This window comes from Pistacia vera, unplaced genomic scaffold, assembly GCF_008641045.1.
Source record: "Pistacia vera cultivar Batoury unplaced genomic scaffold, PisVer_v2 Contig1130, whole genome shotgun sequence".
NCBI lineage: Eukaryota > Viridiplantae > Streptophyta > Magnoliopsida > Sapindales > Anacardiaceae > Pistacia > Pistacia vera.
The window spans coordinates 121,466-141,660 of record NW_022195172.1 but is presented as its reverse complement, the minus strand read 5'-3'; the positions used below and the strand labels follow the sequence as shown (position 1 = coordinate 141,660).

General features: G+C 38.3%; 3 protein-coding genes across 3 annotated transcripts; all 3 read left to right on the top strand.

Annotated features, from left to right (window-relative positions):
- Positions 1-632: 632 nt before the first annotated feature.
- LOC116142794 (2-hydroxyisoflavanone dehydratase-like) lies at positions 633-1,853 on the top strand. Its single transcript, XM_031428203.1, has one exon. The coding sequence runs from the start codon at positions 797-799 to the stop codon at positions 1,766-1,768; it is 972 nt and encodes a 323-aa protein (XP_031284063.1). The 5' UTR covers positions 633-796; the 3' UTR covers positions 1,769-1,853.
- Positions 1,854-5,025: 3,172 nt separating this feature from the next.
- Positions 5,026-6,003, top strand: LOC116142705 (2-hydroxyisoflavanone dehydratase-like). Its single transcript, XM_031428121.1, has one exon. It carries the CDS (start codon positions 5,026-5,028, stop codon positions 6,001-6,003), a length of 978 nt encoding a protein of 325 aa, XP_031283981.1.
- A 3,124-nt stretch (positions 6,004-9,127) lies between these two features.
- Positions 9,128-10,363, top strand: LOC116142763 (2-hydroxyisoflavanone dehydratase-like). Its single transcript, XM_031428169.1, has one exon. It carries the CDS (start codon positions 9,201-9,203, stop codon positions 10,176-10,178), a length of 978 nt encoding a protein of 325 aa, XP_031284029.1. The 5' UTR covers positions 9,128-9,200; the 3' UTR covers positions 10,179-10,363.
- Positions 10,364-20,195: the final 9,832 nt, after the last annotated feature.

Genomic DNA, 20,195 nt, shown 5'->3' with positions numbered 1-20,195 from the left:
GTTTCTTTCTGCGGGCTCATAATCATTCCTGTCCCTGATGCCAGAGAGTTATGTTGTTTGTAGACTCACTGTAACTTTCTTCTTCAAGCCCTTTGTCTTGGGTTGGGGTATTGCGCCTTCACAAAACATTATTGCTTTTCATGGATTGTGATGGTTGTAAACTCAGAAATGTATTTTAAGAACTCTTCAGTGAGAGATGTATCTTTTGCATGTGCAATAAGTAGGCTTCTTGTCTGCTGGATTCGATTCTTATCAAAACATATCTCCATTTGTGTTAAGTGTCAACTGTAATGTTCAAATAAAACAAAATTCCATGATAGAACAAGTATTATTTGGATGAAGCTTTTAGTGGGTTGAGGGGATTTTGTTGGGTTAACACAACAAATATTCGTGGTAAACCTCTCCAATTGACGAGTTGCCAGGGATGTGATTCTCCACCTTCTATGCGTTAACGGGCATACATGAGGACCATAAATGGACAAGTGAATATTTTAATGTATAACTAACTGTCAAAGACTCAAACCCCAAAGCTTATCTCAGTAATAATAGAATATACAAATTTGATAGTCTTCCCCTCCCAACCATCCCTTTCCGCTCAGCACCTAATTTTCAGAAAAGAATGTTGACATTAGGGCAACGGTCAACTTATTTTGGCCGGTATGACTGTGAGTAGGCTTTGCACACTATAAAACGCAATGACACATGGGTGTGTCATAGTTCACCAACATCAAGCCAGTCAAAAGATATTTTCTAGCTTTCTTCCTTCACACTTGACACATTTCTCCAATCTCTCAATATGGGTTCCATGGACAAGGAAGTAGTGTCAGAACTTCCCCCGTTTTTCCGTATTTACAAAGATGGATCGGTTGAACGAACAAGAGGCTCTCCGATTGTGCCACCATCGCCTGAAGACCCAGAAACTGGAGTCTCATCCAAAGACATAACTGTTTCTGAAAAACCTAAAATCTCAGCTAGAGTCTATCTTCCCAAACTCACCCAAGTCACCACCCAAAAACTCCCAGTCTTGGTGTATTACCATGGTGGAGCCTTCTGCATCGAATCTGCCTTCTCTTTAGTTGAAACTAAACTAATGAACACGTTGGTTGCTGAAGCCAAAATCGTTGCAATATCAATAGAGTACCAGCTAGCTCCTGAAAATCCTATCCTTGGGATTTATGAAGATTGCTGGACGGCTCTCCAATGGGTTTGTTCCCATTCTCCTGCTGAAGGTGGCAATAAGGAGCCATGGTTATCAACTTATGGAAACTTTGAAAAAGTTTTCATCGGTGGTGATAGTTCAGGAGGCAACATTGCGCATAATATACTCATGCGAGCGGGCAAAGAAAGCCTGCCTGGTGGTGTAAAAATTTATGGAGGTCTTCTTACACACCCATATTTTTGGGGTTCCAAGCCAGTTGGGAGAGAGGTTACCGAAAACAGAGAGAAGATTGTGTCTGATCAAGTTTGGAGGTTTTTATATCCAACTGCACCTGGTGGTATTGATAATCCGATGATGAATTTCAATACCCCCGATGCGCCAAGCTTGGCTCAACTTGGGTGTTGTCGGTTGCTGGTGAGTGCTGCTGAACTGGATGAGCTGTGGAGTAGATGTGTTTTATACTATAACACAGTGAAGGAAAGTGGGTGGAAAGGAGAGGTAGAGTTTGTTGATGTGGAGGGCGAGGAACATGCCTTCCATATCTTGAATTATGAGTCTGAAAATGCGAAGAAAATGATCAAACGCTTGGCTTCTTTTCTTATCAAGTAGACTCAATCATCTTTTCCTTGACTTTCTACAAATAAACAGGTTAAGGATTTAGGGATTTACAGTCCCACCTTGAGTTTCCCTTCTACTTTTCAAAATTTTACAGCTTGTGATTGTAATTTAGCTAAGCGTTTCATGTTTAATAGTATCCAGATTCTTGTTCTTAAAGTCTCTACTTTGTGGAGAACTAGATGCTTTGTATGATAATAAGATTGCATTGCCTTTTTTTCCCAAAACGTTTTGAGGGATTCTTATCAGAACTCTCTGTCGTTGATTTTAATCCCTGGAAATTTGGCACAATTGTGAGTACATCATTGCCATATGTCTGGTCCAGATTTGCTTAGTACAAAGATAATTTTTAACCTGAAAGGGATGTGGGTTAAGTAGATATTTTTTTGAATATCCAGACAACGACCATTCATCCATCATTTAGGCTTTGTGCGTTGGTGAATCCTTATAGGGTAGCCTTTATTTTTAATAAAAAATGGCAATAATTTTACCCCAAAGGGCGCCTCTACGAATAAAGTGGAAAAGAAAAGTGGGAACGTGGCACATGATTCTCTGTATATAGTCAAAATAAAGTAGAAAGAAAATTCATGAACATGACAGCTATTGTTGAACAAACTTTGTTTTTCTTTTGTTTACTTTGCGATACTTATGAAGGTAATGTTATAGTATTGTTGGAGTAAGTTCTATAACATTTGACATAGCCCTTGCATTGCATCTAGTATTTAAAGGGTTTATAATTATGAGTAAACAACTTTTTCCCACCCAAATAATTTGCCTGTTAATATTTTTCCATCCAAAAAGTTTTAAAATATAATTTTATTATCCAAACGTTATGATATATTAATAATTTCTATTAAATATAATGATATTCATTGTGAAGATGAAAATACCATTCTCTTCTTATTCTCGTCTTTTCTTAATCTCTTCCATTGTTGACAATTGTCGGTATTCTGTCGAATGGCTAGTGTGCACGTTGGGAATGGTGGAAGGTGAGACTGCCGATGACCAGAAAATCAACAAACAAACCACAAACACTTCAAATAAACCTTTTTCAACTGTTTTTCAACCCAACAAGCACAAAAAAGGAAACGTATCAAACCCAATTCATCAATCAAAACTAAAAAAAACCTTAAGGTTCAATCGCTGACGATTGGTGAGCAAATGAGATTGGGAATGTTGAGGCTTTTGGAGAGGAACAGCTAGTGAGTCGATTGGTGGTGATAGGGACAATTTCTGGTGACGGGATTGACCAGAAAAGCAAATGACATGCAAAACCTAATCGAGTTGCCAGTTGACGAACGACGGACAGATAGGGGTGGGACGGTAGTGAGTTTTGGCAAGGGAAGTGAAGGGAGTGTTTTGGTGGTGGTGGGAGAGATTGGCGACACTAGAAAAAGGCCGATTTGGCCTTAGTCGGCGGTTGAGCAAGGATGGGTTTTTCCGGGAAGAAAAACGCAAATCTGTCTAGATTAAGGATAATTAGGTTGGGGAAAAGGCACAATCGATGAATGGGAGAAGATTTTTGTCAAGTTTTGTGAGAAAACCAATTGAAATCAGGTTGAACCAACGTCGATTTCCCGTGAACCACGCCACAGCGCGATTGTCATTTTTAGGCCATTTCGGCTTGAATCCGGTGCCGTTCCATTCGCCAACCACCACGCATGGTTGGTTTGAATGATTCTTTCCTTTTCTGGCGTCGAAAATCCCTTTTGAGACCACCAATCAACTCCGACCTCCCATTTCCAAAATCCCCTGACCTTCCCGATGTGAATTACACGCTGTTCGCCGCTCTCCACGATCTAGGGTTTTGTTGTTTTTTCATCAATTCTGACTACCAAAATCCAATCTTTCACCACCTTTTCAACCTCTGATCGCTCCTCTTCAAAATCCCTCAAACCCCGACACTTGGTTACTCATTGTTCGTCAGTCAAGAATCGCCACCCTCCTTTTGTTGTTCTCTGTTTTCTCAGCAAAGTGGAATTTTAAAATGATCATTCTATCCTTACTTATAATGGACTTTTGATTATCTTGTCTTCTTCACAACAAAATTTACTAATGAAATTGTACTTTGGACAGTAAAATTGTATTTTGAACTTCTTAGGTGAGAAAGTATCATTAGACCCTTGTTTGGGTGAGAAAAAGTGGTTTACTCTTATAATTATTTATTATAAATTAAAAAAAAAGAAAGTTAAAGTCGTTTACTCTTATAATTATTTATTATAAAAAATTTAAAAAGAAGTTTTTGAGGCCCGAGGCCCGAGGGTTTGCCGGTTTGAATGATAAATTGTGTTGTTGAAATTGGGATGAGCTGTTGGCCGTTGTTGTTGGCCAGAGATGAAATTAAGTTGCTTTTATTGTTTTGAAAGTGTGTAACTCGCTTTGCTCTTTATAATATTACGATGATAATATTAAATTACAATCAAAACTTCCACAAAAATACAGTCTCCATCTTCTCAAAATGGCATATAAGAGTACCGCAATTCTAGAAACACATCGTGTTTCGGGATCATCTTAGTTTTTTCGGTAACAAAGTCTAAAAGAATGGCGAGATCTTGGCACATGAAACATGAATGATTCTAATTTTTTTTTTTTATTATTATTATAATAGTTAACTGATAGTTTATTATTGTAAAATTTTTCCTTGATTTAAACTTAGATTCACTTTGCTATATTTTTCAAAAATATTAACTGTTACTAATAAAACCAAGTTATTTCTAATCTGGGTAAAAAGAAAAATGGGATCTTGGGGCTTTTCTCACGGAATTAAAATTTGAAATCAGTGTAGTGAAGTGTAATTATAATTAAGGCCACCCAGATTCCACAAAAGCAGTCAATAATGAACTTAACACATCTCTTAACAACTGAAGATTACAAGTAGATAAATTAAGTAGACAATTCAAGATGATTGATACACACTGCTCCATGCTTTTCACAATAATGGTCTATATATATATATATATATATATATATGCACTGAATGCTACGCATGACTTCCAAGTTTTTGACTTGTATATAATGATATTGTTGTGGTGCTACACAACTTAATTGGTGTAGCCGCCCTCTCTTCTCTACGCGTATCCCTCTTTCAATTACCACCTAATTTTGAAAGCAGAAATTTTGATTAATATTGTAATTATGGTACACAGAAATTGCAGTTTGGGCTGCGCAGATTCATTCAACAACAGTCCATCTTATATAATTCTTAGTTCATTCTGAAGAATTAATTTCTTGGTCTTCTTCATACAATCACAATGGGTTCTGTTGCCAAGGAAATTGCTTCAGAGTTGCTTCCTTTTCTCCGGGTTTACAAAGATGGTTCGGTTCACCGGTTAAATGGCTCCACCAATGTCCCACCATCGCTTCAGGACCCAGAAACTGGAGTCTCATCCAAAGACATTACCATTTCTGAAAATCCCCACATCTCAGCTAGAGTTTACGTTCCAAAACTTACCCAATTACCCAACCAAAAACTCCCCGTTTTGGTCTATACTCATGGTGGAGGCTTCTGCTTCGAATCTGCCTTCTCTTTGGTTGAAACTAAGTTAATGAACAGCTTAGTTTCTGAAGCCAAAGTTGTTGCAATATCAGTAGAGTACAGGTTAGCTCCTGAAATTCCTATCCCTCTTCTTTATGAAGATTGCTGGACTGCCCTGAAATGGATTGCATCACATTCAGCTGATAACAGTGGCGACAATAAGGAGCCGTGGTTGACGACTTATGGCGACTTTGAACGAGTTTTTATAGGCGGAGATAATGCAGGAGCCAACATTACGCATAATATACTGATGCGAGCTGGGAAAGAGAGCTTGCCTGGTGGTGTAAAGATTGTTGGAGCTTTTCTGACTCACCCATACTTTTGGGGTTCCAAGCCCATTGGGTCAGAGATCGGAGGCCCGGAACGTGAGAAGCTTGTGCCTTATGTAGTTTGGAATTTTTTATATCCAACAGCGCCCGGCGGTATCGATAATCCGATGATAAATTTTGTTGCCCCAGAAGCGCCAAGCTTGGCTCAACTAGGTTGTTCTCGGTTGCTGGTGAGTGTTGCCCAATTGGATGTGCTGAGGGACAGAGGTGTTTTATACTATAATGCAGTGAAGGAAAGTGGCTGGAAAGGAGAGGTGGAGCTTGTTGAAGTGGAGGGAGAAGACCATGCCTTTCATATTTTGAATTATGAGACTGAAAATGCTAAGAAAATCATCAAACGTTTGGCTTTATTTCTTCTCAAGTAGATTAATATATCATCCATCCTTTAAAAATTTATTCCAGTTTGAGGTATATCTATGGTTTTTCTTTGCTTTTATATAAATTTTCTTTGTATTGGAGTAAATTGTGATTTTACATAAACCTATAATATAATTATAAGCAAACGACATTTTCCCACCCCAAGTTGAGCGAAAAAACAAGTTGCCACCCTTGGTTTCATAAATTCCAGATTGCCCCCTTCATACCGTTAGTTTTTGTTACTCTTGACACAACTGTGAAGCACGCTATTACCATATTACCCTTATAAAACCAGGGCTGGGAACTTGGCATGTAGCTAAACCTTGGGTGACATGTCGTTTACTCTATAATTATAAATGACATAACAGTATATTGGGTCTCATTAATTTTCTTCCTTTTTCATATTTTGCAATGTTCTATAATGAAATTTTATATAATTCTTTAATAAATTTAATGTTTTATTACCTTTTTTATCCATTAAATTAATAAGAGATAGTAAACTATAATTAAAGAAACCCCTGGGGGGAATAGCCATGAACCCCTTACCGTTACCTAAATGTTACGCATTCAGGGGTGCATTAAACAAACGAAGGACAAAAGAGTAATTGTGATAAAAACTAGTATAAATAAAAAAATCCATTCAATCTAAGAAAAAACAATATACAGTAAAACCTCTCTATAGCGATACTCTATATAGGAATAAACTCTATATAGTCATAAAAATTTTAGTCCCAATTTAGGATAGTTATAAATAAAAATAAACTCTACATTGTAATAAGTTATAATTTTTCTAATACCCGTCTTAAGGAAATTTACCTCCACATAGTAATAATTATCTGTATATTACAAAAAAATATATGCTACGTTACATTAAAAGTTTAAAATGAAATAAAATATTTATCTAAAGTTGTTTGGGATAATGATTTATGCTTTAAAATTGTTACGACACGTTTTAACATGCGGGTATGTAATAATTCATTAGTATGGACATCTTCTTGTTGAAACCAAAATATTTTTAGCTTTTCAAGCATGTTTAGAGCTTCATGACACGAAACTTTTTGTATTTCTATACTATAATCCTCATGATTATTTTCTTTCTCTTCTTGTTTAATTGCAGCAATGATTTCTTCTTCAGTTAAAGCATATACGACTTGTTGCTCATTTGGATGATCGAAGAAGACATTAATATGCATTCGATTAGTATAATGAAGTTGTCAAATCTGATCACTCAATTTTGCAATGAGTCTTTTATTCTCCACATCCACTTTATTTGTAATTTGCAATTCATCGATACCGAGAGTCCTAATTTTGTAGTGTTTAAAACAATTGATAATTGTCTGTGGCTTCACATCAATTGACAATGTAGCAACTGCATTTACAATTTTATTAAGGATACTTTTCTTTTCCGGTTCTAATACATGATCTTCTATCCGTTTAAAAAATAGGCGATTAAAACGTTGATTATAATAACCATTGAAATTTCTAATGATGCCTACATCACACAGCTGGATTTTGGAAGTGCTAACTGGTGGTAGGAACATAACAGTTGTGTGATACTAATACTAATACCAATACTACTACAACAATTAATTGAAATTATAATACACACGATTAAAACATGAATTAAAAAAGAAATCAAAATATTAATTTTTGTTATTATATTTCTATTAAGTTATAACCTCCTTATAATAATAAATTAGTTTGATCTCACCATTATGAATATAGAGAGATTTTGCTGTATCTTTTCCATTTTAATTTTTTAAATAAAAAAAAAGATTTGCTTGGTTTCATGAACAACCTCCGCACAGCAGCCCCCAACCTGTTTGCCTTCCCTGACGCCCCACTATGCCAACGACCAACCTCACGATAGCCGCTAACCCCACGCTCACGCTAACAAAGCAAATACCGCACACTTAAAATCACACACTAACAAACGACAATAAACAATGTGATAGTAGCCCATTGTCCCTTCAACTGAGAACAAGCTATTAGCCTATTACATGGAAACAACGGAGAAGAAGATGAACCATATTAGCACATGGAAGAGGGAAGGCACATGGAAGAGGGAAGGTTGAATAACTACCAGCTAACTTGGAAGCAAATGGTTGTTGCTGAACATAAAAGGATTTGTATAATCCTTAGAGTGCGCTTGGTTCAAAGAATGTTATATTAATGGAAAGATAAATTATCTTGAAGATTATTGTGAACGTTTAGGAAAATGTGACAAAATGAGAGGATTTCGACAACAAGAAAGGGTTAAGATGGTGTTGGTAGCTTTAGATTTAGGGTTTTTTAAGTTTCAGAATGAATTGCAATTTTTAATTTCAAATTCAGTTCAAAATCGAGTACCCACTTAAATCGAATCGGATTTTTAGTTCGGTTCAAAACCGGTCAACCACCAAACCGGTTTGGGTACCGATTTTGACCACCCTACTTATATTAAAACCTTGGCTTCTATTTCTATATAAGTAATTAACCATTACCATTATTATTATTATTTTTTTTGTTAATATATAATATACCATATTTTATGTGTTAAATTTGAGTTTTATAAATTTCCAAACTTATAATTCATTTTACTTTTAAATAAGAAAATTGGCACTTCGTTTATTATATAGTAATTAAAATTTTGAAATTAAAACAAAAAAAAAAAGTCGCAAAGAATACATGACAGCTTCACATACAATAAAGAAAAGCTCTGGTTGGAGGTAGCCTCGGCTACAAGATCTCATCTCCAGCCTCATTGCATTCACGTGAGACCAGATTCAGACCTTCTCAACACCGTGTGAAGGTAGATCCAACTTCCGAACAACCGCACAAAGCCAAATCATGGGAGGTTGAATCTCATTCCTTTCTTTTTGTAGTCTTCTCAAGTTTTGGTTGTCATAGATTATTTGTTCCCACTCATCCAAAAAATAGTTATGTGAACAAAAATATAAAAAATAAAAAGATGGAACGATTATTTAATCACAGGAGAAGCAGTCCACTAAGTGTTGACGGTGATAGGCATTGCCGAAAAAGCCATAGAAATTAGGTGTCTTTTTTAACCTATTCAATTATTCTACGTCAACCCAAAAATCAGTTGACATTTGTGGAGCCCAAACTTCCTATAAAAATTTTAGAAGACGAAGACATAACTCACATATTTCTCTTCTCACAATCCTTCACATAACACGTTATTTTCCATCTCCTTAGAATTTTACTTATGGGTTCTGCGGCGAAGGAGGTTGCTTCAGAGTTGCTCCCTTTTCTCAGGGTTTACAAAGATGGCTCGGTTGAGCGGCTGTGTGGCTCTCCTGCCGTTCCGTCATCGCCTGAAGACCAAGAAACTGGAGTCTCATCCAAAGACATCACCGTTTCTGAGAACCCCCATATCTCAGCTAGAGTTTACCTTCCAAAATTAAGCCAACCTGACCAAAAACTCCCAGTTTTGGTCTACACTCATGGCGGTGGCTTCTGCTTTGAATCCGCCTTCTCTTTAATGGAAACTAAATTCATGAACAGCTTGGTTTCTGAAGCGAAAATTGTTGCGATTTCAGTAGAGTACAGACTAGCTCCTGAAGTTTCTATTCCTGTTGTTTATGAAGATTGCTGGATTGCGCTGCAATGGGTTGCGTCACACTCGGCTGATGATAATGGCGGCAACAAAGAGCCGTGGCTAGGAACTTATGGAGATTTTGAACGAGTTTTTATAGGCGGAGATAGTGCAGGAGCCAACATTACGCATAATATACTCATCCGTGCTGGCGAGGAAAGCCTGCCTGGCGGTGTAAAGATTGAAGGAGCTTTTCTTACTCACCCATACTTTTGGGGTTCGAAGCCAATTGGGTCGGAGATTGGAGGTCCAGAACGTGAGAAGCTTGCGCCTTTTGCAGTTTGGAACTATTTATATCCAACTGCAACTGGTGGCATTGATAATCCGATGATAAATATTGTTGCCCAAGGAGCGCCAAGCTTAGCTCAACTCGGGTGTTCCCGGTTGCTGGTGAGTGTTGCTGAACTCGATGTGCTGAGGGATAGAGGTGTTCTATACTATAACGCAGTGACGGAAAGTGGGTGGAAAGGAGAGGTAGAGCTTGTTGAAGTGGAGGGTGAGGACCATGCCTTTCATATCTTGAAATACGAGACTCAAAATGCAATGAAATTGATCAAACGCTTGGCTTCGTTTCTTCTCAAGTTCTAGAATATATCATGTCGATCCCAAAAATAAAACAAAATAAGAGAGGTTTGGGATTCATGAAATACCACCTTCATCTTTCTTTTCATTCATAATATTTTACTGCTGGTGAATTGTGATAAGCAGAAGTATTCATAAGTCTTCTGATATGTATTACGGGTGTAATAGACTTCCTTTGACGGTTGCTTAAATTCTCGCTGTTACGGTATTAATATTATCAATTACATAATACATTCCACTCCTAAGTCCTATCTTTTCTATTTCTTTCCTTCTTTGAAGTTTCAAAAATGTCTTCCATAACTTCCATATATATATATATGATTAGGTTGATAAAAATATAGACAAAAAAATTTGGACTTTTTCTAATCTTTTTCAGTAGTCACGTTAGCACTTAGCAGTAGCTAAATTTCCAGGAAATTCATTTATAAGCTTTCCGGAAAAGTAGGCATGACACTAAACAAATATTTATATATTATCCTTTAGAAAACTAATCTGGTCACAGATGGCGACTACAACTGTTCCCAATTTTGACTATAATATTATTATATGCGATGAGAGAGTTTATTCATTTTATTTACTCTAGTTCATCCGGAGACATGAAATCAAAAAAACTATTTAATGACCTAATGACACTTTCCCACCCAAGCTTTGAAATAATACAACTTTATTACCTAAAGCACAACTCCATTAATAAATTTCGTTATGAAGAAAGTTATGATGGTAAAAAATTCATTATAAGTAAGAGCAAGATTATAACGCCCCACTTGAGGTACGTAGTTTAATTGCATTGTATTACTTGAATGTTTATTGATTTGTTCTCATTTGGGTTGGTTTGTTGTTATTATGGTTTGGTTGGCCCTTAGTTGAATGGAAGTATTGGTTTGGTTGAGTGGTTGCCCTGAAATCGTAAAGACTTGGTAAAATTTTGGTGTTACGGGCTTTGCCGGGGCGAAGAAAAAGCTTCGCTGCGGCGATGAGGTGCTGCAACCCATGGGTAGGTTCTGTAAGTTTTCGCCGGGGTGAAGAAGAAGCTTCGCCGCAGCGAAGGGCCTGACAAAATGTTTATTAACTTTCTAGAGAATTCTTCCTTTGGGGCACAATGACCATTCTACCCCTAATTAGCAGCAAAAAGTGGGGAGTGAAATGCAAGAAAATTTCATGGAGAATGTGTTAGTATTAGGAGTGTGAGTGTAATGAATCAAAGGACAAGAATGGAATTTCTAAGAAAGGGTAAGGGCAAAATGGGAAAGGAGGTGTATAATATGAGTTAATAAGGGTTAAGTCTTAGAAACCCTTTCATTCTTCTTCTTCCACTGCTATACTCATTTACCATTTTCTCTCTACTTTCCATCCAATCCTTCAAGGATTTTAAAGGGCTTTTGAGTAGTTTTTTGGGTAGAGAGGTGATTTAAGGCATCTTAAGGTAAGGACCTTTATTCTAGATGTGAAATTTAGCTATAAAGGTGTTAAAGTCTTATTGTGTTATTGTTTAAAAGTGTAGAGAAAAGACATCTCCCAAAGGAAAAGAGAAGTGCTATTGGAATCACACCATCACAAGGTAAGTAATCCAATTCAAGCTAAATTTTGAGAAATCCTTGAGTAGAGATTTCTTTATGCATGTACATATGATGCTTATAGAGAAATTGAGTAGAGATATATGTCTACTTGTTGAGAAATTGAATTGAGATGAGTATTTATGTTGAGTTTGTTGGATACATTTCCTTTATGAGAAGTGTGATGTGTGATGAGTTTTAGATGAAGTTGGAGGAGATTGAGTAAACATTTTGGGAGTGTTCTTCTATGATAGGAATTATGTCCATAGAAGGGAGCTTCTTCCTATTTTGGATGGTTGAAAAGAGAAATAGAGTTGTAGTTAGAGAAGAGTTTTTGTATGCACATGAGTTGTTTGATGAAATGCCTAAGAGAAGTATGAGAATGAGTTATGAACCTTAATTCTTGCAACATTGCATTTTGGCATTTCCTAAGTGCATTAATAAGTATGAACCATCCATATGCATTAATTGTGCATTAAGAAGTAGCTTGAGAAAGAGTAGAGAATTTCTACACTATGAATATTAGCTTGGGAAAGAATAGTGATCTTTGTGCTTAAACTAACATCACAAGTATCTTCTATTAGTTCCCACCAAATTCGGGCATCGCCATCGGATCTTCTCCCGATCCGTCATGGGAAATAAACATGTTGTACGCTCTACAGACCTAAACCATTCTTCTGCTATTACTGGGTCTGTAGTACCCTTAAACTCTGAGGGTTGATGTTGACTAGGGAGACCATAAATTGGTTCAACTCTATTCTGTATTGGGGGAGGTACTGGTTGTTCTCTTCTGACATTAGTAGTCAGTGGTACCTACACGGGGGTCTCAACTCTCCCTTGGCTTTCTGCCATAACTTGCTGTACAATTCCCCGAATTCTAGCTTCATCCAAGGGAGGAGGCTTAGATTCTGGTGGGTTAGAAGGTTCTCCCTCATTCATCACACCTTTACCACGATTTCGGGCGCCACGCCTCATCTACAAAACAACCACATTTGATCAATTTGAGAAACACTTACAGTAAGGAAAGAATTAACTCACACAGTCGGCTATCGGACGTCGTAGCAATGAGAATAGTACACTGTCAAATCCCAAAATCTCTGCTCTGATACCAAAAATGTAATAGCTGCTTTATACTACTATACTCATAAAAACACATATAATAAAATACTGGTACATTAATAAAAGTAGTTGGGCCCAAAAATTTTCTTTCATTTAATATACACATTCTTTACACAAAGTCAGTATCATTTGCAAAAGTTCTCAAAAATGTGGTGGACAGTGTAACTACTCCTCCTCGCCTGCCGACATCCATCCGACTGCATCCTCACCTGGAACCTGCAAAAGCATAGAAAAACAACGGGGTGAGCAAAATAATGCTCAGTAAGTAAATCAATACTTCGTGACTCTACTTATTTTCTCTTTTTATTCTTTCTATTTTTTGTCACGACCTCATCTTACCGGAGGCGCGGCTGGGGATCACAAAGCACCTACTCTCGTGACTTCTACTAAATTTCTGTACCGATCAGATTTGATTATACATGGATTCAGAACCCTTGGTCATGTTGGGTTTGAGTGGTGGGGGAGGCGAAAGAAATCCCTTAAGGGGAGGGGGGGGGGGGGAGAGAGATATTCCTAGTGAGTCACACAGAGTGGGCCTGAGTAGAGGGGCCGATCAGCAGTGCCCACAATGCAGATTGGGCTGTGACAATAAAAAGACTTTGATACCAAAAATGTAATAACTGCTTGATACTACTATACTCATACAAATACGTATAATAAAATACGAGTACATTAATAAAAATAGTTGCGCCCAAATTTTCTTTTATTTAATATACATATTCTTTTGCAAAAGTCAGTATCCTTTACAAAAGTTCTCAAGAGTGTGGTGGACAGTGTAACTACTCCTCCTCGCCCGCCAATGTCCATCCGACTGCGTCCTCACCTGGAACCTGCAAAAGCATAGAAAAACAACGGGGTGAGCAAAATAATGCTCAGTAAGTAAATCCTCTACTTGTCTATACACATCCGTAGTGACCCATCTTTCTTCTTCACAAACAAAATTGGAGCTCCCCAAGGAGAATGACTTGGTCGGATAAAGCTTTTATCCAAAAGCTCTTAGAGTTGTTTCTTTAATTCTTGAAGCTCGGTTGGGGCCATTCGATAAGGGGCTTTAGATATTGGTGTTGTTCCTGGTGCTAGTTCAATAGTAAACTCAACCTCCCTTTCTGGGGGTAAACCTGGTAACTCTTCCGGAAACACATCTAGAAACTCTCGAACTATTGGCACCCTCTGAACCTCTGACTGAGGAACATCACCACTCTGCACTACATGTGCAATATACCCTGAACACCCATTTCTTAACATCTTTCTAGCTTTTATGCTACTAATCAACATGCTCAACTGATGGCCCTCTCCAAAGCTAAACTTATCTCCATTATTAAGATTAAATCTCGCTTTCTTCTTCCGACAATCAATCTCTACTCCATTCCTCCCTAGGAAATCCATGCCCAATATTACATCAAAGTCGGGCATATCAAACACTATTAGATCTACTGCTAATTCTCGTCCATGGATCACTAACGACTCTCCTGATAACACCTCATGGGTCATAACACTAACCGTATCAGGTAACTCTATCTTAATGGGTTGATTCACTCTAATAGGTTTCAAACCTAATCTCTCTATCATCCCATAAGATATAAATGAATGAGTGGCTCCAGAATCAATTAAAGCATATAAAGGAATAACATGGAATAATAACTGACCAGTTATAGCTGGTGGACTGGCCTCTGCTTCACCTTGTGCCAATGTAAACACTCTGGCACTAGTACCTCTAGAACTTTGAGCTATTGATGGAAGAGGAGCTTTACAATCCTTCCTCAAGTACCTTGGCTGCTGGCACCGATAACACATGTTTTGGGCTCTCAAACACTCTCCTGAGGGGTTCTTCCCACATTTAGGACAAGGGGGAAACCCTTCTGTCCGAGGTCGTTTACTCCTCCAATCCCTTCTATTCTGTCTAAGTTGAAATTTCTTTTTATTACTCTTCATTTCTTTGCTCTTTCCACCCTCAACTTTTTCTCTCTGTGGGACAGAGGGTGGTTCACTCAATCTTTCATTGAGGGACCTACTGGGGTGATCTTGTTCTTAAATATCTCCGCCCTCATTGCTCGTCTCAAGGCCTCACTATAAGTTTGTGGGGGATTGGCACCCGCCATTATGTCCCAGGCTATCTCTGGTTTCAACCCATGTACAAATTTATCTCTCCTCAATACCGGAGTACTAACAATTCCTGGTGCAAATCTGGCAAGGGCATTGAATCTCACTGAATACTCTTTAACTGTATTGGACCCCTGCTGCAAACCAATAAACTCTTGGACCTTCTCATGAACTCAGTCCTCTGTTCTATACTCGGCCTCAAACTCTCGCCTGGATTCTTCCCAGATCATTACTGCAACATCACAAGTATCTTCTATTAATTCCCACCAAATTCGGGCATCACCCCGAAATAAGAAACTCGCATATCAGATCTTCTCCCGGTCCGTCATGGGGAATAAACCTGTTGTACGCTCTACGGACCTAAACCATTCTTCTGCTATTACTGGGTCCATAGTACCCTTAAACTCTGAGGGTTGATGTTGACTGGGGAGACCATAAATTGGTTCAACTTTATTCTGTATTGGGGAGGTACCGGTTGTTCTCTTCTGACATTAGTAGTCAGTGGTACTTGCACGGGGGTCTCAACTCTCCCTTGGCTTTCTGCCATAACTTGCTGTATAATTCCCCGAATTCTAGCTTCATCCAAGGGAGGAGGCTTAGATTCTGGTGGGTTAGAAGTTTCTCCCTCATTCATCACACCTTTACCACGATTTCGGGCGCCACGCCTTATCTACAAAACAACCACATTTGATCAATTTGAGAAAGACTCACAGTAAGGAAAGAATTAACTCACACAGTCGGCTATCGGACGTCGTGGCAATGAGAATAGTACACTGTCAAATCCCAAAATCTCTGCTCTGATACCAAAAATGTAATAGCTGCTTTATACTACTATACTCATAAAAACACATATAATAAAATACTAGTACATTAATAAAAGTAGTTGGGCCCAAAAATTTTCTTTCATTTAATATACACATTCTTTACACAAAGTCAGTATCATTTGCAAAAGTTCTCAAAAATGTGGTGGACAGTGTAACTACTCCTCGCCTGCCGACATCCATCCGACTGCATCCTCACCTGGAACCTGCAAAAGCATAGAAAAACAACAGGGTGAGCAAAATAATGCTCAGTAAGTAAATCTTCTACTTGTCTATCCGCGTAACTCTTTCTCTTAATTCTTTCCTTACACTCTTCTTTTCTCATTTCTATTCTCTTTCTCTTTCTCTTTCTCTTTCTCTTTCTCTTTCTCTTTCTCTTTCTATTTCTCATACTCTTTTCTGTACACTTTCTGGTGTATGTCACGGCCTTATCTTACCAGAGGCACGGCTGGGGACTCAACCCACTCTTCGTGACTCTACTTATTTTCTCTTTCTGTTCTTTCTATTTCTCTGTTTCCCATTCTACTCATGGGAATGTCACAGCCTCATCTTACCGGAGGCACGGTTGGAAACTCTCCCGCTCTATGTGACTTCTACTCATTTTCTCTTTCTGTTCTTTCTATTTCTTGTCGCGGCCTCATCTTACCAGAGGCACGGCTGGGGATCACAAAGCACCCACTCTCATGACTTCTACTCATTTTTTGTACCGATCGGATTCGATTATGCATGGATTCAGAACCCTTGGCCATGTGAGTGTACATTCTTTCTATCTATCTATCTATCTCTCGAATGTCACGGCCCCTTCTGACCGGAGGCATGGCTGGAACCTCATGTTCCACTCTTCATGACGGTCACAGCCTCATCTGACCAGAGGCATGACTGGGGATCACAAAGCACCCACTCTCGTGACTTAACTCATCACTCACAAGTTCCCCATCGCACAACCTACTCTATTATCTTCTTTAGCTCTTACAGTAGTTTAAGCACAAAGATCTCTACTCTTTCTCAAGCTAATACTCACAGTGTAGAAATTCTCTACTCTTTCTGAAGCTACTTCTTAATGCACAATTAATGCATATGGATGGTTCATACTCATTAATGCACAATTAATGCATATGGATGGTTCATACTCATTAATGCACTTAGGAAATGCCAATATGCAATGTTGCAAGAATTAAGGTTCATAACTCATTCTCAAACTTCTCTTAAGCATTTCATCAAATAACTCATGTGCATACAAAAACTCTTCTCTAACTACAATTCTCTTTCTCTTTGTAACCATCCAAAATGGGAAGAAACTCCCTTCTATGGATATAATTCCTATCATAGAAGAACACTCCCCAATATATCTACTCAATTTCCTCCAACTTCATCTCAAACTCATTACACATCAACACTTCCCATAAAAGAAATGTATCCAACAACACAACAAGAATACTCATCCCAACTCAATTTCTCAACAAACAAACATATATCTCTATAAGCATCATTTATACATGCATAAAGAAATCTCTACTCATGGATTTCTTAAACTTTAGCTTGAGTTGGATTTACTTACCTTGTGATGGTGTGATTCCACTAGCACTTCTCTTTTCCTTTGGGAGATATCTTTTCTCTACATTTTTGAACAATAACACAATAAGATTTTAACACCTTTATAGCTAAATTTCACATCTAGAATAAAGGCCCTTACCTTAGGATGCCTTAAATCACCTCTCTACCCAAAAACTACTCAAAAGCCCTTTAAAATCCTTGAAGGATTGGATGGAAAGTAGAGAGAAAATGGTGAATGAGTATGGCGGTGGGAGAAGAAGAATGAAAGGGTTTCTAAGACTTAACCCTTATTTACTCATATTTTACACCTTCTTTCCCATTTTACCCTTACTCTTTCTTAGAAATTTCACCTTTGCCCTTTTAATTATTTGCAAATGCACCCCCATTTAAACTATTCTCTATGCAATTTTTTTGCATTTCACTCCCCACTTTTCCTGCTAATTAGGGGTAGAATGGTCATTGTGACCTAAAGGAAGAATTCTCTAGAAACTTAATAAACATTTTGTTAGGCTTTTCGCCACGGTGAAGCTTCTTCTTCGCCCCAGTGAAAACTTATAGAATCTACCCGTGGGTTGCAGCACCTCATCGCCGCGGCGAAGCTTTTTCTTCGCCCCGACGAAGGCTGTAACACAAAAATTCGTCAAGCCTTTACAAATTCTAGGGCAATCACTCAACTAGAACGTGTGTTATCGGTGCCGGCAGCCAGGGCACTTGAGGAGGGATTGTAAAGCTCCTCTCCCATTAGCAGCTCAGAGTTCTAAAGGTACTAGTGTCAGAGTGTTTACAGTGGCAAAGGTGAAGTAGAGGCCAGTTCATCAGCTGTAACTGATCAGTTATTATTCCATGCTATTCCTTTATATGCTTTAATTGATTCTAGAGCCACTCATTCATTTATATCTTATGGGATGATAGAGAGATTAGGTTTGAAACCTATTAGAGTGAATCAACCCATTAAGATAGAGTAACCCGATGGGGTTAGTGTTGTGACCCATGAGGTGTTATCTGGAGAGTCGGTAGTGATCCATGGATGAGAATTAGTAGTGGATCTAATAGTGTTTGATATGCCCGACTTTGATGTAATATTGGGCATGGATTTCATAAGGAGGAATGGAGTAGTGATTGTCGGAAAAAGAAAGCGAGATTTAATCTTGATAATGGAGACAAGTTTAGCTTTGGAGAGGGTCATCAGTTAAGCATGTTGATTAGTAGCATGAAAGCTAGAAAGATGTTAAGAAATGAGTGTTTAGGGTATATTGCACATGTAGTACAGAGTGGTGATATTCCTCAGTCAGAGATTCAGAGGGTGCCAGTAATTCGAGATTTTTTAGATGTGTTTCCGGAAGAGTTACCGGGTTTACCCCCAGAAAAGGAGGTTGAGTTTAGTATTGAACTAGCACCAGGAACAACACCAATATCTAAAGCCCCTTATCGAATGGCCCCAGCCAAACTTCAAGAATTAAAAAAGCAACTTCAAGAACTTTTAGATAAAGACTTTATCCGACCGAGTCATTCTCCCTAGGGAGCTCCAATTTTGTTTGTGAAGAAGAAAGCTGGGTCACTGCGGATGTGTATAGACTATAGAGAGCTGAATAAAGTAACAATGAAGAATAAGTACCCGCTACCCTGTATTGATGATCTGTTTGATCAGTTGAAAGGAGTAGCAGTGTTCTCTAAAATTGATTTGAGGTTAGGGTACCATCAAGTAAGAGTGGCCGAGCAAGATATAGCAAAGACTGCTTTTCGTACAAGTTATGGGCATTATGAATTTGTAGTGATGCCTTTTGGTTTGACTAATGCCACAACTGTTTTTATGGACTTGATGAACCGGGTATTCCATGATTGTTTGGATAAATTCATAGTGGTTTTCATAGATGATATCATGGTTTATTCTAAGTCGAGAGAAGAGTATGAGGAGCACTTAAGATTAGTGTTGCAAAGATTGAGGGAAAAGAAGCTGTATGCTAAGTTTTCCAAGTGTGAATTCTGGCTTGATCAAGTACTATTTCTGGGCCATACTGTGTCTAAGGAAGGGATTTCAGTAGATCCGAGTAAAGTCAAGGCAATTCTTGAGTGGCAGAGGCCGAAGACAGTAAAAGAGGTCAGAAGTTTCTTGGGCCTAGTAGGTTACTACCGGCGATTTATAGCAGGGTTCACCCAATTGGCTAAACCGTTGACAGCTCTTATCAAATAGAGAACTCCTTTTACATGGTCAGAAGCATGTGAGGAGAGTTTCCAAGAGTTGAAGAAGAGGTTAACGAAAGCTCTCGTGTTAGTGTTACCACAGGAGGGTGTAGATTATGACATTTATACAGATGCCTCTTTGCAAGGACTTGGTGCTGTGTTAATGCAGTTAGGTAGGGTGATAGCATATGCCTCTCGGCAATTGAAAGAGTATGAGACGAGATACCCTGTGCATGACTTAGAGTTGGCAGCCGTGGTCTTCGTATTAAAGATTTGGAGGCATTACCTTTATGGTGCCAAAAGTAATATCTACACCGACCATAAGAGTTTAAAGTACTTCTTCACTTAGAAGGAGTTGAATATGAGACAGAGAAGGTGGTTGGAGCTGGTTAAAGATTATGAGTGTGAGATCAAGTATCAACCGGGAAAAGCCAATGTAGTAGCTGATGCCTTGATTAGAAAAGCTTATTTGTCCCGACTCACTAAGCAGGAAGAGTTATTAGCAGAGTTGTGTAGAGAGCAGATTGAAGTAATTAAGGGATGGATTGCCAGTTTAGAGATCCAGTCTACTTTACTGGAGGAAGTTAAAGAAAAGCAAGTAGCCGATGAGTGGTGTTAAAGAATAGTTCAGCAAGTGTATGAGGGCAAGACATCAGAGTTTTATTTAAAGGATGGTGTCCTCTATTTCAGAAATA

Bases quoted from the DNA above. Each gene is read 5' to 3' on its own strand.
- LOC116142794 (XM_031428203.1), top strand. From the start codon at position 797: ATGGGTTCCATGGACAAGGAAGTAGTGTCAGAACTTCCCCCGTTTTTC.
- LOC116142705 (XM_031428121.1), top strand. From the start codon at position 5,026: ATGGGTTCTGTTGCCAAGGAAATTGCTTCAGAGTTGCTTCCTTTTCTC.
- LOC116142763 (XM_031428169.1), top strand. From the start codon at position 9,201: ATGGGTTCTGCGGCGAAGGAGGTTGCTTCAGAGTTGCTCCCTTTTCTC.